This window comes from Somniosus microcephalus, chromosome 11, assembly GCF_052327205.1.
Source record: "Somniosus microcephalus isolate GS21.2 chromosome 11, FLI_Smic_1.0, whole genome shotgun sequence".
Taxonomy (NCBI): Eukaryota; Metazoa; Chordata; class Chondrichthyes; order Squaliformes; family Somniosidae; genus Somniosus; species Somniosus microcephalus.
In genome coordinates, this window is record NC_140997.1 from 20,310,735 (window position 1) to 20,328,836 (window position 18,102).

An 18,102-nucleotide genomic window follows, 5' to 3' on the forward strand; every position below is an offset into this window, starting at 1 on the left:
GTGCGATGCATCCCCTTACGGCGTAGGAGCGGTATTATCGCATAGATTCCCTGATGGCTCGGAGCGGCCGATAGCTTTTGCGTCACGCTCATTGAACTCAGCTGAGCGTAACTACGCCCAGATCGACAGGGAAGCACTCAGCCTGGTGTGGGGAGTGAAGAAATTCAACCATTACCTACACGGACAAAAATTTACCTTGTTGACTTACCATCAACCCCTCGTCTCCATATTCAACCCTAAAAAGGGCGTTCCCATTATGACAGCGCAAAGGCTACAGAGGTGGTCCCTTTTCCTAGGGGCACACCAATATGACATAGAATACAAAGGATCAAAACAGCATGGGAATGCTGACGGTTTATCGCGCCTACCGTTGCCAACGGTAGAAGAGGCACCTACATTGGACCCAGTGGAGATGTTCCACTCAACCATAGCGGAATGTCTACCAGTAACAAATTCTACCATTGAAAAGGAAACGAGAAATGACCCGACTCTCTCACGAGTCTACGATTTAACGGTGAAGGGATGGCCAGCACATGGCGAACCACTGTTGCCAGCATTCTCGCAAAGAAGAGAACAGCTGTCAGTGTGCCGAGGAACCTTGATGTGTGGATCCAGAGTGGTGATTCCACCCAAACTCCAGGATAAAGTGCTAAAGGAGCTTCACGAGGGGCATCTGGGTGGAGTGAAAATGAAGAACCTAGCCAGAGCGTTTGTGTGGTGGCCAGGTATCGATGGAGACATCGAAGAAATGACCAAGAGCTGTCTAGGATGCCAGAAGGTCCAAAACGCTCCACCACAAGCCCCTCTACATCCATGGGAGTGGCCTTCATCTCCATGGCAAAGGGTACATATCGACTTTGCTGGTCCATTTATGGACTCAATGTTCTTAATCGCGGTTGATGCACACTCCAAGTGGCCGGAGGTAATAAAGATGTCCTCCACCACCACGGAAAAAACCATCACAGTATTAAGGACCATATTTGCCAGGAATGGGCTGCCTGAACAGATCTGTTCTGATAATGGACCGCAATTTGTGTCCGAAGAATTCAGGAAGTTCTTAAAAAAACAATGGGGTTAAGCACTACACATCCGCCCCATACCATCCCGCCACCAATGGATTAGCTGAAAGGTTTGTCCAGACCTTCAAGAAGGCCATAAAGGCCATGGGTAATGAAGACATAAATCTACAACATAAGGTAGATAACTTCTTGTTTGCGTACAGGAATGCAACACGTGGTTACAAACCAAACTCCCGCCATGATGTTTTTCAATAGAAGACTAAGATGCCAGCTGGATTTGATCAAGCCAAACATCAGAAGGGACGTAGAGAACCGGCAATTTCAAGGCATGAATGAAAGGCCAACTAGAACCTTCCAGATAGGTCAACAAGTTTTGGCCCGGGACTACCGTACCGAGAAATGGCAGCCTGGAACTATTTGCACACGACTAGGACCGCTGATGTATACCGTGGACATTGGTGAAAGCATAATAAGGCGGCATGCTGACCAGATCATAGAGTCATCCGAAAAGGGACAACCTACACCACAACTCTATACGCCTAATGATGAAGCAGAGATACCCATAGTATCCACCTCCGATCCGGTGATACTGGAACCAGATAAACCCGACACTGGCATTCAAGCCGAATCAACCTTGCCAAAAGAACCTACTACACCACCGAAAACTACTACACCACCGAGGCGTTATCCGGACCGAGTCAGGAAGCCTCCAGAGAGACTGACTTATAATTGATTAACTGCAGCAAATGTGTAGATTATTGTTCTTGTAAACATGTTAATTAATGATTACTTAAAATGTTATGTACTAATTATCTAAAAGGGGAGGAATTGTAGTGTATGTATCTTAAGAGCCCCTGTGTACTGTAATACCGGTAGTGACCACTCGGGTATATAAGCCTTTATAGTGACTTGTATCTTTTAGTTCACCTCCAGACTTTGTTCAGTAAACACCTGTTGAACCAACTCCTGCATTCCGTGTCTCCATTAATACACAGATACAACACGAGCGAATTTGGCTAGGATAAATAAAATTAGAGAGTTAAATGCGTGGCTCAAAGACTGGTGTGGGAAAAATGGGTTTTGCTTCCTGGGACACTGGCACCAGTAGTGGGACAGGAGAGAGCTGTTCCGTTGGGATGGACTTCACCTGGCCAGTGCTGGGACTAAAATCCTGGCGAATCATATAACTAGGGCTGTAGAGAGGGCTTTAAACTAATTAGTGGGGGGGAGGTTTCTCGAGAGCAAATAATAAAAATGACAACGGAGAAGGTCATAGACCAAGGTAGCAGTGGGGGAATTAAAAACCAGAGAGTGTCAGGAAGGGACAGAATGTATGGAGTAAAAGGTAAAGAAGTAAAAGGGGAAAAAGCAGGAACTAAGTGTCACAAAACATATTTGAAAGTTCTTTATCTGAATGCACGTAGCATTCGTAACAAAATGGACGAGTTGACGGCACAAATAACTACATATGGGTATGATCTTGTGGCCATCACCGAAACATGGCTGCAGGGTGACCATGACTGGGAATTAAACATACGAGGGTATTTAACAATCAGGAAGGACAGGCAGGAAGGTAGGGGAGGTGGGGTGGCTATGTTAATAAAGGAAGGAATCACTGCAATACAAAGAAATGATATTGGGTCAAAGGATCAGGATAATGGAACAGTTTGGGTGGAGATAAGGAATAATAAGGGGAAAAAAACACTAGTGGGCGTAGTCTATAGGCCTCCTAACAGTTGCAACTCTGTTGGACAGAGTATTAATCAGGAAATAGTTGGGGCTTGTAATAAGGGAACAGCTATAATTATGGGGGATTTTAACTTTCATATTAACTGGACAAATCAAATTGGGCAGGGCAGTCTTGAGGAAGAGTTCATTGAGTGTATTAGGGATGGGTTTCTTGAGCAGTATGTAACTGAACCAACCAGGGGGCAAGCAATCTTAGATCTGGTCCTATGTAATGAGACAGGATTAATAAAAAATGTCCTAGTAAAGGATCCCCTTGGAACAAGTGACCATAACATGGTTGAATTCCATATTCAATTAGAGGGTGAGAAGGTTGGATCTCAAACAAACATACTGAGCTTGAATAAAGGAGACTGAAGGTATTAGAGTGGACTGGGAAAATAGATTAACGGGTAAGACGGTACATGATCAGTGGTGTACATTCAAGGAGTTATTTTACAACTTTCAAAAAAAAAATATTCCACTGAGGAAAAAAGGGTGTGAAAGAAAAGACAGCCATCCGTGGCTAAGTAAAGTAATAAAGGATAGTATCCGACTAAAAACAAGGGCATATAAGGTAGCCAAATCTAGTGGGAGGATAGAGGATTGGGAAGTCTTTAAAAGACAGCAAAAAATAACTAAAAGATTGATTAAGAAAGAGAAAATAGATTATGAAAGTAAATTAGCTAAAAATATGAAAACAGATAGCAAGAGTTTCTATAGTTATATAAAAAGAAAAAGGATGGCTAAAGTAAATGTTGGTCCCTTAGAGGATGAGACCGGGAAATTAATGGTGGGAAACATGGAGATGGCAAAAACGCTGAACAAATATTTTGTATCAGTCTTTACAGTAGAAGACACTAAGAATATCCCAACACTGGGCAAACAGGGGGCTCTAGGGGGGGAGGAGCTAAATACGATTAAAATCACTAAGGAAGTGGTACTCGGTAAAATAATGGGACTTAAGGCAGATAAATCCCCTGGACCTGATGGCTTACATCCTAGGGTCTTGAGGAAGTGGCGGTAGGGATTGTGGATGCATTGGTAATAATTTTCCAAAACTCCCTGGACTCAGCAAAGGTCCCGGCAGATTGGAAAACTGCTGATGTAACACCCTTATTTAAAAAGGGTAATAGACAGAAGGCTGGAAACTATAGACCAGTTAGCCTAACATCTGTGGTTGGTAAAATTTTAGAGTCAATTATTAAGGAGACAGTAACGGGACATTTGGATAAACATAATTTAATAGGACAAAGTCAGCATGGTTTTACGAAGGGGAAGTCATGTTTGACAAATTTGCTTGAGTTCTTTGAGGACGTAACATACAGGGTGGATAAAGGGGAACCAGTGGACGTAGTGTATTTAGACTTCCAAAAGGCATTTGACAAGGTGCCACACAAAAGATTAATGCTCAAGATAAAAAAATCACGGGATTGGGGGTAATATTCTGGCATGGGTGGAGGATTGGCTATCTAATAGAAAGCAGAGAGTTGGGATAAATGGTTCATAGATACATAGATACATAGAAGATAGGAGCAGGAGTAGGCCATTCGGCCCTTCGTGCCTGCTCCGCCATTCGATGAGATCATGGCTGATCCTTTAATTCAGTATCCCGTCCCCGCCTTCTCTCCGTAACCCTTAACCCCTTTTGCCCGTAGAAATATATCTAATTCCCTCTTAAATATATTTAATGAGCTGGCGTACACTGCCCTCTGTGGCAATGAGTTCCACAGGTTCACCACTCTCTGAGTGAAGAAATTCCCCCTCATCTCTGTCCTAAATGGTTTAGCCCTTATCCTTAAATTATGTCCTCTAGTTCTGTTCTCACCCGCCAAGGGAAACATTCCTTCTGCATCCAGTCTGTCTAGACCTGTCAGAATTTTATACACTTCTATGAGGTCCCCTCTCAATCTTCTAAACTCCAGTGTGTACATCCCTAAACTACATAGTCTCTCCTCATAGGTCATTCCCGCCATTCCTGGTATCAGCCTGGTGAATCGCCGCTGCACCCCCTCCATGGCAAGAACATCCTTCCTCAGATGAGGCGACCAAAACTGTACACAGTACTCGAGGTGTGGTCTCACCAGTGCCCTGTACAGCTGCAGCAAGGTATCCCTGTTCCTGTATTCTAACCCTTTTGCTATGAAGGCCAGCATACCGTTTGCCTTCTTGACCGCCTGTTGCACCTGCATGCTCGCCTTCAGTGACTGGTGTACAAGAACACCCAGGTCTCTCTGTACTTCCCCCTCTCCCAATCTATTGCCATTTAAATAATAATTTGCCCTCCCGTTCCTGCACCCAAGGTGGATAACTTCGCACTTGTCCACATTATAGTGCATCTGCCATTTATCCGCCCAATCGCCCAGTCTGTCCAAATCGCTCTGGAGCTTCCTGGTCTCTTCCTCTGAGCCCACCCCCCCTCCTAGTTTAGTGTCGTCTGCAAATTTGGAAATGCTGCATCCGACTCCCTGATCCAGGTCATTAATGTAAATTGTGAACAGCTGGGGGCCCAGGACAGATCCCTGTGGTACCCCACTTGTTACTGCCTGCCATTCAGAAAATGAGCCGTTTATTCCAACTCTCTGTTTTCTATCTGACAGCCAGTTCCCTATCCACGCCAAAACTTTCCCCTTTATCCCATGAGCCTCAATTTTCCATGCTAATCTTTTATGTGGGACCTTATCGAAGGCCTTTTGGAAGTCCAGGTACACCACATCTACTGGCTCTCCCCCATCTATTCTACCAGTTACTCCCTCAAAAAATTCCAATAGATTAGTCAAGCACGATTTACCCTTTGTAAATCCATGTTGACTCTGTCCTATCCTGTCCCCATTTGCTAAGTGCTCCGCTATTTCATCCTTAATGATGGACTCCAGCATTTTGCCCACAACTGATGTAAGGCTTACAGGTCTGTAATTACCTGCTTTTTCCCTACCCCCCTTTTTGAATAGTGGGGTAACGTTAGCTACCCTCCAATCCATCGGCACTGTTCCCGAGTCTAATGAATTCTGAAAAATCATCCTTAGTGCATCCGCTATCTCTAGGGCCACCTCCTTCAGTACCCTAGGATGCATGTTATCAGGCCCTGGGGATTTGTCCACCTTCAATCCCTTTAGCTTCCTTAACACCATATCCTTAGAGATATTGATTCTCAGACTGGCAATCAGTAACTAGTGGTGTTCCGCAGGGGTCAGTGCTGGGACCCCAACTCTTTACAATCTATATTAACGATTTGGAGGAGGGGACCAAGTGTAACATATCAAAGTTTGCAGATGATACAAAGATGGGAGGGAAAGTAGTGAGTGAGGAGGACATAAAAAACCTGCAAAGGGACATAGATAGGCGCTAAGTAAGTGGGCAGAGATTTGGCAGATGGAATATAATACTGGAAAGTGTGAGGTTATGCACTTTAGCAGGAAAAATCATAGAGCAAGTTATTATCTTAATGGCAAGAAACTGGAAAGTACTGCAGTACAAAGGGATCTGGGGGTCCTGGTGCACGAAACACAAAAAGTTAGTATGCAGGTGCAGCAGGTGATCAAGAAGGCCAATGGAATGTTGGCTTTTATTGCTAGGGGGATGGAATATAAAAACAGGGAGGTATTGCTGCAGTTGTACAAGGTATTGGTGAGACCACACCTGGAATACTGCATGCAGTTTTGGTGTTCATACTTAAGAAAAGACATACTTGCTCTCGAGGCAGTACAAAGAAGGTTCACTCGGTTAATCCCGGGGATGAGGGGGTTGACATATGAGGAGAGGTTGAGTAGATTGGGACTCTACTCATTGGAGTTCAGAAGAATGAGAGGTGATCTTATTGAAACATATAAGATTGTGAAGGGGCTTGATCGGGTGGATGCGGTGAGGATGTTCCCAATGATGGGTGAAACTAGAACTAGGGGGCATAATCTTAGAATAAGGGGCTGCTCTTTCAAAACTGAGATGAGGAGAAACTTCTTCACTCAGAGGGTGGTAGGTCTGTGGAATTTGCTGCCCCAGAGAGCTGTGGAAGCTACATCATTAAATAAATTTAAAACAGAAATAGACAGTTTCCTAGAAGTAAGGGGAATTAGGGGTTACGGGGAGCGGGCAGGAAATCGGACATGAGGCTAGGTTCGGATCGGTCATGGCCTTGTGGGTGGCGGAGTGGGCCCAGGGGCCGTGTAGCCTGGTCCTGCTCCTACTTCTTGTGCTCTAATTCTGTGTTAGATTTCAGGAGATGGTTCTATTCACAGGGATTAGTGGAGACCTCGGGAACAGGCTGCCAGCTAGGAGTCCTTCAAGAGTAAATTGGGCCTGTTCCTGGCTGGGGTGGAGATCACCTCTTACAGAAGGTAAGTACTGTAGGAAATACAGGGACAGAGTGATCTCCTGGATGAGTTTCGATCGCCTAGATGGGTCGGAGAGGAATTTCCCAGATTTTATCTCCCAAATTGGCACATTGGGTTTTTTATCTGGTTTTTCGCCTCTCCCGGGAGATCACATGGGTTCGGGTGGGATGGAGAGTGAAAGTAGATTTGAGGTTAGGATCAGATCAGCCATGATCTTACTGAATGGCGGAGCAGACTCGAGGGGCCGATTGGCCTACTCCTGCTCCTATTTCTTATGTTCTTATGTTAAAATGGTGTCCAGCGCTAGTGGACAATGCCATTTATATTTGCTAGAGACAACACTGGTCCTTCCAGAGACAATAGCACTACTTCCTTCACTTTCCAATTCTGCTGCTAGTCAGGCCTGCAATCAGTGCCATTGCTATAACGTAATCAGTGCCATTGCTATAACGTAAAGGGGGCATCAGGTTATTTGTTTTCCACAGGTCTCCATGTAAACATTCTGCCTGCCATGTTTTGACAAATAGCCATTGTAGATTTAACATTCTTTCATGTTTCCAATTTAAAGAGTGCTTTATTATTTTAAAAATATTAGCAAAGGTTTTAGCAGTGGTACAGTCAAGGCACTTTTATATTATAAAAATGCAGGCAGCGATGTGTCTTTCACTCAGCATCAGGTGCAGTGGGAAATATAAACGCACTGAGTTACCTTTTTTCTGTGGCGTCAGAGACCCTCTTTTTCATGTCTTGTGAATTGCCACCGGATTTGCCGACTCTATTTTTGGACAGTGACACCGAGCGGAAATGTAAATGGGAGAGAGTGGCACCACAAGGCCAGATTAGCACCACTCTCATGAAATTGGAACTGCCGAAAAAAAACCTTCAAAGATACAAGTACATCTTGCTTTTTAACAATGGGTGTGATTATTGTTGTTATCTGCTTTACTTCATGGTAAAACACTTAGTGGCATTATAAAGCTTGATTGTATTTGTCTCTCCAAGTTCCTGATAACCTATTTCAAGCAGTTTGGTAAGATGAGCAGTTACTGCAGTTTAAGACAGCTGGATACTGATGATATGAGAAGAGGTGGACCTTGAAATAATGTCCAAAATAAAACTGTGTGTAGACATGAACATTGTTTAAGAAGAGTTCTTATGTAATGAGTCAGAATTTGAAGTTACTAAAGTGAATGCTGCTAAATATTTTAACAGTTGGCATATTTCATGTTTATGAAATGTCATTGAAATGGATGGCAAGAACCAGGGCCCAAGGCTACTATGTTACAACATTCATCAGGCATGTCCAATCCTTTATCTGCAGAGGCACATACCATGGATTCTTGAGGGCCATATACAAAGTTTAAATCTGTGTTTCCCATTAATTTGCACAGATTTCAAGTTACTGATGATAACAGATCTTGGTGTTCTGGTTAGGATTTACCAATCAATGAGGGGTCATTGGTAAGAACATCCCTCTCCAAACCTGCAGGCCCACAAAATTCAAACAGAGTAAGCCAGCGTGTAAGAAATATAAGTGCAAATAGGAATGAATTACCTGGACTTTAAGGGATGCGGTTTCAGAGCCACACATTGGACCCTATCATAATTGTCAAATTATCCCATACTCAACAGATCAAGTCACCTTAGTGTTAACTGAGCAAGGGAGAGATGACGTCATTAGAGGGACTGACCAGGAAACCTTCACAATCCCGATAAGAAAAACTGTTGTTTCCCAGTGTTTAATTTGGTTAAGGCAGTTAATACCTGAGCCACACAGACCAGGTCCTGGGTTCGATCCAGGATCTGCACTGAATTAGCAGATCCTAGGTGGGGTGGGTTTAGTGACACTACAGTCGTCCTCAGCACCCTGGGTTAGAGGAGGTTAAAATCACCCACGGTTCCTTCTCCATATCGCTATGTTGGAAATGTGGACATGCGCAGATGTTGGGTGAGGACAGGTCTGGGATCGGCCGATGAGCCTTCATGATTGAACAGCCTGCTGTCATTCATTGTCTAGACTCACAGGTGAAGAATGGGCACTTGGGCAAGGTGCTGAGGACAACTGGCAGCTGTGAAGCTGTACTGCAGAAGAGAATCAAGCAGGAAAGAAAACTGACTCTAGAAGGAGGGAAAAAAATGAAAGAATGTTTTGGGAGTTACCTGTGACCCTTCTGTTATATGTGATTTAGGAAGTATATTTCGGTCATTGCAAGTCTTGAGTTTATATTTTATAATTCAATTAGATATAACATTGAATCTCTCTCTCTTCATCCCATCATGCCTCCAGATCTTGCCATTGTTAATTTGATGTAAAAAGTGTGAATATTTAATCGACAGATCTATTACTGGGAGCAACAGAAGCAGAATGAAACACAGAAGGTGAAGATCCTCTTCCTCCCAGAGAACACCATCCGACTAAAAAACCTGACCAGCTATGCCATGTACATGGTCAGTGTGTCAGCATTCAACGCTGCTGGCGACGGACCCAGGAGTGACCCTGTTGAGGGAAGGACACACCAGGCCGGTAAGAGAGGGGTTTACTGTTCATACATTATTCAGAGCCTTTGTCAAAACTATATACAGTAATCAGTGTTATGTAAATTATAATTATTACTGAAGTCTCTATGGTGTCCTGGCAGTCATGTTTCAATTATATTATGGAAATACGGCAAATGGAAGAGGTCCTTATGCCCCTGGTATTTATATTACACCGTGGATTCCACAGCACTTCAATAAAAGTCAAATAACTGTCCTTACAGTTGCACAGTTATTTGAAAGTCACAATTTCCAACTTCATTTTTTGGCTGCTGAACCTTTGCCAATTCTTGGGGAAAGTCTGTAGAATGTGACTGGTAAACCACATCACTCTGCCTGTCAGGTTGGGCTGGGTTATTCAGCCTGTCTGTAACCAGAAAAAATAGTGACTGCTGGCACCAGAACTAGTGCTTACTTGTTACCCCCAGCGCTACTGGCTGCAGAGGTGCCAGCAAAAGCTACCTCTTTAGATGCACCTTGCCACATCAGGAGATAGCGGGAGCATCTCATTTACCTAACAATGCTGCCATCAAGATTCATTCTGCTGTTAACAGCAGCTCTGTAAGGTAACTGCACCATCAAATATAGTAGCAGTCGCTTGACCAGTTCATCATTTGTCAACTGCATTATTCAGCAGAAACATTTCACTGTACCACAGAGCCTGTTGTCTTTGGAAGGAAGGAAGTATCACGGTGCATCTCCCCCATGCAGCCACTTTCAGCAATAACCATGCCTTTCTTCAGCATCACACTGAAGCATCCTTGTTAAAGTAGCAGTGAGTCTGCTTCCTCCTGGTGTGTACTCCCAGCACAGAAAAAATGTACGTGGGTGGAAATTAGTGCACACAGTACATTCACATGGAGATCATAATAATAAAATATATAAGGGGTTCTGAAGATTTTTTTTTTTAAAGGGATTCAGATAAAGCCTCAGATCTGTACATAGATTATTTATATTCTTCTGTTAGTGATGCTAGTACTGGTGTAGTGCCAGAGTGACCTGGCTCACAAACCACCCATATCTAATTCCATCTTTGTTTCTCTTATTAGAGGATAGAAGCAGCAGCATACCATCTTTGAAAGTGTGGACTTCATCCAATCTCCCAGTGTTATTTTACAACCAAATCGCTCAAAAGTTTTTGTCAGGGTGGTTACATGATAGAGTTGCTGCTAAACTTGACTCCCAGTTATTGCTTCGCACTCACTCCAGACTTTGTCCCGGGGTTATTATATCAGAGTCACTGAATTGGTCTCAGGATCATTATATTGCAGAGCTGCACCAGACTTTTACTCGTATATTACTGCTCCAGACTTTTCCTCTTTTAGCACAACAATCATAAATTTGTTCCTAAGCAATGCACTATAAATTAATTGCCAAGTTTGGAACCCAATTGTTTTCTATAGGAGATGTGTACCTGACAATTAGAAAGATGAACCGTTGCTGGCTTAATTCCTACACTTAGGGTTGACACATATTTTTGCTGTTGTCTGCAAAGAACAAGGCAGGCTCTGTCTTTCTGTTTTTCTCATGATCCTTCTAAAATAATTGCTGAGTCAAATCTTTGTAAACCAGTTAGTTTTTGCAACACTCGCAGCTTTCCCACATGGAGGTTGCATACAAAGCTAAGAGTTCCTGACTCTCCAATACATAACTACATTAACCAACATATTCACTGTTGAAAAAACAGAAAATGCTGGAAATACTCAGCAGGTCTGGCAGTCTCTGTGGCGAGAGAAACAGAGTTAATGTTTCATGTCGATGACCTTTCGTAAGAACTCATAATGTTGTAGCTATTCATTTCCTATTCTACGAAGGCTGTCTCACGCCATACACCATTCCACAGCCAAGACCTGAAGTTAACTATTGGTCTCCCTTCCCTCACTGTGACCTGAACTCACGGGCATGTTTTGGCATATAGTGGGACAGTTCGTTAACGGACCAATCAGCTTCATATTGTCACCTTGCAGTCTTCTTATACCATTTATCTTCCAAAGCCGAGAGGATGAACTAGGCAGCTGTTCACTTGTCTCCAAAAAGGATTTTCTTCTGATTTTTCCATTCTCTCTTAGTTTAGGGAAGTGCTTAACATTACTTCAGCTTAGTACCTCCCTTTCAAGGTACAGTTAGATCAGAAAACTCACTGGGGTCGATTTTCCTGGAGCCGTCAGGCGGGGTTTCAGGCGTGTGGGGGGGGGGAAATCCCGATTTCGGGGGTCCCGACACTATCCCGCCCAAAACCCGCCTCCACGTAAGTTTCAGGGGAGGCGGGAACCCGCCCCGCACTGGGACCCGCCGACGCGAGGCGTGAAGGGATTAGTGCCAATTAACTGCCTGTTAACAGGTAGTTAACAGGCAGTTTTTAGCCTAATCCCTATTTTGAGGGGTGTCGTGTGGGATTCCCGACGGCTCCAAACCACGCCAGGTTAGAGCAGGCGGTCCGTCGAGTTGAAGGACTTGGAGGGGTCGCGATGTCGGTGTTCAGGTGAGTGATGGGTGCATGAGTGCAAAGGTAAGTGTGTTTGGTGTGTCTAAAGTGTTTAAAGAAGTTTAAATTACCTGTACTTACCTTAACAGCCTTTCTTCCTCTAGGTTTCGGGAGTCCATCACTCAGCCAGCACTGAAAGCAAAATGGCTGCGAGCTGTTAAAAGTGACAGCCTTCAGCTTTCATTGCCGGTGACAGTTCTCACTGAGTCTGTGTAGAAGGACTCAGGTTAGAAGTCAGACTGTCAGTGTTTGACAGGTCTGTGTAGAAGGACTCAGGTTAGAAGTCAGACTGTCAGTGTTTGACAGCTTCAAACAGCTGTGAAACACTGATATTTCATCTGCCAAGACCTCTTGACAGATGAAATTTCAGTCTGTGACGTCGCCTGTTGCTGGGTGGTCCTTAATTGGCCTGCTGAGCCCGCTGGGCGGGCTTAACAAGGTCAATCAAGGGAAAATCACGTGGATTGGCCAAACGTCGATGTAGGCGGGACTAAAACCCGAAAGTTGTAGTCACGCCTCCTTCCCGACAGCTTTATGAAAATCGACCCTACTGTGTGCGAAATTGTACACACAAACGTCCATCCTCATCCTACTCCTCTATGGCATAACTTGTTGAAATCTCATCGAGTGTGCCCAGCTAGTTTCATTGCAAAACTATTTGGTCAGCTCCCTTGATGACTTCTTGGAAAAATATGGAGGAGTAAAGTTGCAGAGAAATTACAGAGAGGTGCAAGAACTATAGAGTAGTGATAATGGGGGACTTCAACTATCCAAATATAGACTGGGATAGTAATAGTGTAAAGGGCGGAGAGGATGAAGAATTTCTGAAGTGTGTTCAGGAGATCTTTCTTGATCAGTATGTTTCCTGCCCAACTAGGAAGGAGGCATTGCTGGATCTGATTCTGGGGAATGAAGTAGGTCAAGTGGAGCAAGTGTCAGTAGGTGAACATTTAGGGAACAGTGATCATAGTATCATAAGGTTTAGATTAGCTATGGAAAAGGACAGGGAGCAATCTAGAGTAAAAATACTTAATTGGAGGAAAGCCAATTTCAGTGGGATGAGAACGGATCTGGTCTGGGTAAATTGGATCAAAGATTGGCAGGCAAAACTGCAGTGGAACAATGGGCTGCTTTTAAAGAAGAAATAGTTCGGGTACAGTTGAGGTACATTCCCACGAGGGGGAAAGGTAGGGCAACTAAATTCAGAGCTCCCTGGATGACGAAAGAGATAGAGAGTAAGATGAAGCAGAAAAAGGGGGCGTATGACAGATGTCAGGCCGAGAATACATCTGAGAATCATGCTAAATATAGAAAGTTCAGAGGAGAAGTGAAAAAGTGTAATGTATCCAAGTTTGCTAATGATACATTACTAATACAATCACTGTCCAAAGGTGATGATACAAAGCTAGGTGGGACAGTAAGCTGTGAGGAGAACACAAAGGGCTGGATTTTACCTTAGATCCGGAGGTCGAGGCGGGACTGCTGGTTTTTGGGCTTTAGTCCCGTCCCCAGCAACGTCTGATGAACAGACGCTATTTTCCCTTGATTGGCCTTGTTAAGCCCGCCCTGCAGGCTTGCCGGCCAATGAAGGGAAAGCCGGTGTCAGATGATGTCAGTGCATGCTGCTTCATCTGCCGGTTTTCTTAAAGGGACAGGCCCCATAATTTTTTGAAGATGAATTGTCAGTGTTTGACAGGATTGAGGTGCTGTCAAACACTGACAATCACTGTCCAAAGGTGAGCCCTTGCATCCAGGCTCACCAATGACTGTCTCCTTCGGAGAAAACAAATGGCAGCTGCATGTGAGATTGTCAATTCTCCCGATCAGATGAGGCTTCACAGAAACATCAAATCTTGTCACCTGCAGATACATATAAACAGAATAAAAATATTTCTCACTACCACTACATTCTCTCACCTGTCATACTTACCCGTGCACCATTGCACCCATCACACTACCTCTGCAGCTGTCATTTGCACACTTACACTGCAGTAGACCCACAGCTCGCCTCGCTGACCCTGGCGGGGTTTCTCACCGTCGGGAAGCCCGCATCAGCAGGCTGAAATGGGGAAAAGCCTCTTAACTGCCTGTTAACTACCTGTTAACAGGCAGTTAATTGGCTCTAATCCCCTTCTCGCCGCTAGGAGACAGGTCCCTGCGCGAGTCAGGGACCCGCCTCCCGGGAAGATGGTTCGGAGCGGAGTTGGGACCTGCTCCCAATTTTTCCCAGCTGTCCCGCCTCCTCAGGGCTGGGAAAATTCCCCCCATAGAGTCTGCAAAGAGATATAGATGACTAAGTGAGTGGGCAGTAACGTGGCAGATGGAGTATAATGTAGGGAAATGTGTTGTTATTCACTTTGGTAGGAAGAATAAAAAAACAGAATATTTTTTAAATGGTGAGAAACTTTCAAATGTTGGTGTTCAAAGAGATTTGGGTATCCTCGTGCAAGAAACACAGAAAACTAGCATGCAGGTACAGCAAGCAATAAGGAAGGCAAATGGCATATTGGCCTTTATTGTAAGGGGGTTGGAGTATAAGAGTAAGGAAGTCTTGCTACAATTGTACAGGGTCTTGGTGAGACCACAGTTTTAGTCTCCTTATCTAAGGAAGGATATACAGGAAACTTTGTGCTATCCGGCACCCACGGGACCGAGCTGCTGCCATTGCCTCAAAACTGCCGTACTCTCCAGAGTTAATGTTGAGAGATACGGAGATTCTTATCTCCGTATTTGACAACAAACACTGTTGTTTAGCAACAGCTTCTAAACACTCGGGTGTGGCCTGCAAGCTCTGTAGCTGAAGCTGTTGCTATAGCTACAGACCTTGCACAGCTTGACTGTTCAAACAAAGCAAAAAAAACAAACAAAAAGAATAAAAAACGGCTGCTGATTTTTGCCTGTGGCTCCAGATTGCCGGATAGCTCACCTCCGGATAGCACAAAGTTTCCTGTACTTGCCTTGGAGGCGGTGCAACAAAGGTTCACTAGATTGATTCCTGGGATGAGAGGGCTGTCCTGTGATGAGAGATTGTGTAGAATGGGCCTATACTCTCTGGAGTTTAGAAGAATGAGAGGTGATCTCATTGAAACATACAAGATTCTGAAGGGGATTGACAGGGTAAATGCTGAGAGGTTGTTTCCCCTGGTTGGAGTGTCTAGAATTAGGGGGCATAGTCTCAGGATAAGAGGTAGGCCACTTAAGACTGACATTAGGAGGAATTTTTTCACTCAGAGGATTGTGAATCTTTGGAATTCTCTGCCCCAGAGGGCTGAGAATGCTGAGTCTTTGAGTATATTCAAGGCTGAGATAGATAGATTTTTGGACTCTAGGGGAATCAAGGGATATGGAGGTCGGGCAGGAAAGTGGAGTTGAGGTCAGTAATCAGCCATGATTTTATTGAATGGCGGAGCAGGTTCGAGGGGCCGTATGGCCTACTCCTGCTGTTATTTCTTATGATCTTATGAAAAAGAAAATAAGAGGGGCAAAGAGAGGGTATGAGAATAGAATGGCAGCCAACATAAAAGGTAATCCAAAAGTCTTCTACAGGCATATAAATAATTAGCCAGTAGTAAGAGGAGGGGTGGGGCCGATTAGGGACCAAAAAGGAGACCTACGCATGGAGGCAGAGGGTATGGATGAGGTACTAAATGGGTACTTTGCATCTGTCTTCACCAAGGAAGAAGATGCTGCCATAGACGTAGTGAAGGAGGAGTTAGAGAAGATACTGGATGGCATAAAAATTAATAAAGATGAGGTACTAGAAAGGCTGGCTGTACTTAAAGTAGATAAGTCAGCAGGATCGGATGGGATGCATCCTAGGACGCTGAGGGAAGTGAAGGAAGAAATCTTGAAGGTACTGGCCATAATCTTCCAATCCTCCTTAGAAACGGGGGTGGTGCCAGAGGACTGGAGAATTGCAAATGTTACACCCTTGTTCAAAAAAGGGTGTAAAGATAAACCCAGCAACTATAGGCCAGTCATTTTAACTTCAGTAGCGGGGAAACTTTTAGAAACAATAATCAGGAACAAAATTAACAGTCACGTGGGCAAGTGTGGATTAACTAAGGAAAGCCAGCATGGATTTGTTAAAAGCAAATCATGTTTAACCAGCTTGATTGTGTCTTTTGATGAGGTAACAAAGAAGGTTGACGTGGTGTATATGGACTTCCAAAAGGCGTTCGACAAAGTGCCACGTAATAGACTTGCCAGCAAAGTTGAAGCCCATGGAATGAAAGGGACAGTGGCAGCATGGATACGAAATTGGCTAAGTGACAGGAAACAGAGAGTAGTGGTGAACGGCTGTTTACGGACTGGAGGAAGGTATACAGTGGTGTTCCCCAGGGGTCAGTACTAGGACCACTGATTTTCTTGATATATATTAATGACTTGGACTTGGGTGTACAGGGCACAATTTCAAAATTTGCAGATGACACAAAACTTGGAACTTTAGTGAACACTGAGGAGGATAGTGATAGACTTCAAGAAGACAGACAGGCTGGTGGAATGGCTGGACACGTGGCAGTTGAAATTTAACGCAGAAAAATGCGGTGATACATTTTGGTAGAAAGAATGAGGAAAGGAAATATAAACTAAAGGGTACAATCCTAAAGTGGGTGCATGAACAGAGAGACCTAGGGGGATATGTGCACAAATCGTTGAAGGTAGCAGGGCAGGTTGAGAAAGCAGTTAAAAAAGCTTATGGGATCCTGGGCTTAATGAATAGAGGTAAAGGGCTGGATTTTGATACTGGAGGCGTGTAGGAGGCGGGACTACAACTTTCAGGGTTGTAGTCCCGCCTCCATCGAGTTGTGGCCAACCCACGTGATTTTCACTTGATTGACCTTGTTGAGCCCGCCCAGCGGGCTCAGCAGGCCAATTAAGGGCCACCCAGCAACAGGTGACGTCACAGATTGACATTCCATCTGTCAAGAGCTTTTGACAGATGAAATATCAGAGTTTGACAGCTCTTTGAAGCTGTCAAAGACTGACAATCTGTACTCCAAGTTAATTCCTTCCTCTCAGGCTGATTTAGAGATCGCTCCAGAACAGAAGGCTGAATGCTGCAACTTTTGACAGCTCGCGGCCATTCTGCTTTCTGTGCCGGTGAGATAAGGGACTCCCGAGACCTGAAGGAAGGAAGGCTGTAAAGGTAAGTAAAGGTAATTAAAACTTCTTTAAACACTTTACACACACCAAACACACTTACCTCTGCACTCATGCACCCATCACTCACCTGAACACCGGACATCTCGAACCCTCCAAGCCCTTCAGCCCGACGGTCCGCCTCGCTAACTTGGCGTGGTTTGGAGCCGTCGGGAATCCCACACTTCAGGAATAAAAATAGGGATTAGGCTAAAAACTGCCTGTTAACTACCTGTTAACAGGCAGTTAATTGGCACTAATCCCCTTCCCGCCTCGGGGAGGCAGCTCCCAGCATAGGTCGGGTATCCGCCTCCTTTAAAACTGGCATGGAGGCGGGTTGGGCACGGGATGGGTTCGTGCCCCCCGATTTCGAGATTTTAACCCCCCACACGCCTCCAATCCCGCCTCCACAGCCCAATGAAAATCCTGCCCATAGAGTACAAAAGCATGGAAATTATGATGAACCTGTATAAAACACTGGTTCAGCCTCAGCTGGAGTATTGTGTCCAATTCTGGGTGCCGCACTTTAGGAAGGATGTGAAGGCCTTAGAGAGGGTGCAGAAAAGATTTACGAGAATGATTCCAGGGATGAGGGACTTCAGTTACATGGATAGACTAGAGAAGCTGGGGTTGTCCTCCTTAGAGCGGAGAAGATTGAGAGGAGATTTGATAGAGATGCTCAAAATCATGAGGGGTCTAGACAGAGTAGAGAGAGAGAAACTGTTCCCATTGGCAGAGGGGTCGAGAAGCAGAGGACACAGATTTAAGGTGATTGGCAACAGAACCAAAGACAACATGAGGAAAAACTTATTTACGCAGCGAGTGGTTAGGATCTGGAATGCATTGCCTGAAAGGGTGGTGGGGA

General features: G+C 44.6%; 1 protein-coding gene across 2 annotated transcripts in view; it reads left to right on the top strand.

The window, feature by feature from the left end:
* The window catches only part of sdk1a (sidekick cell adhesion molecule 1a), an 897,759-nt gene that overhangs the window by 843,558 nt on the left and 36,099 nt on the right, over positions 1-18,102 (top strand). For both annotated transcript variants that reach the window (XM_086000285.1, XM_086000286.1), the window contains one exon: positions 9,413-9,599. In XM_086000285.1, coding sequence (XP_085856411.1) covers positions 9,413-9,599 — 187 coding nt within the window. The remainder of the gene's footprint in view (positions 1-9,412; positions 9,600-18,102) is intronic.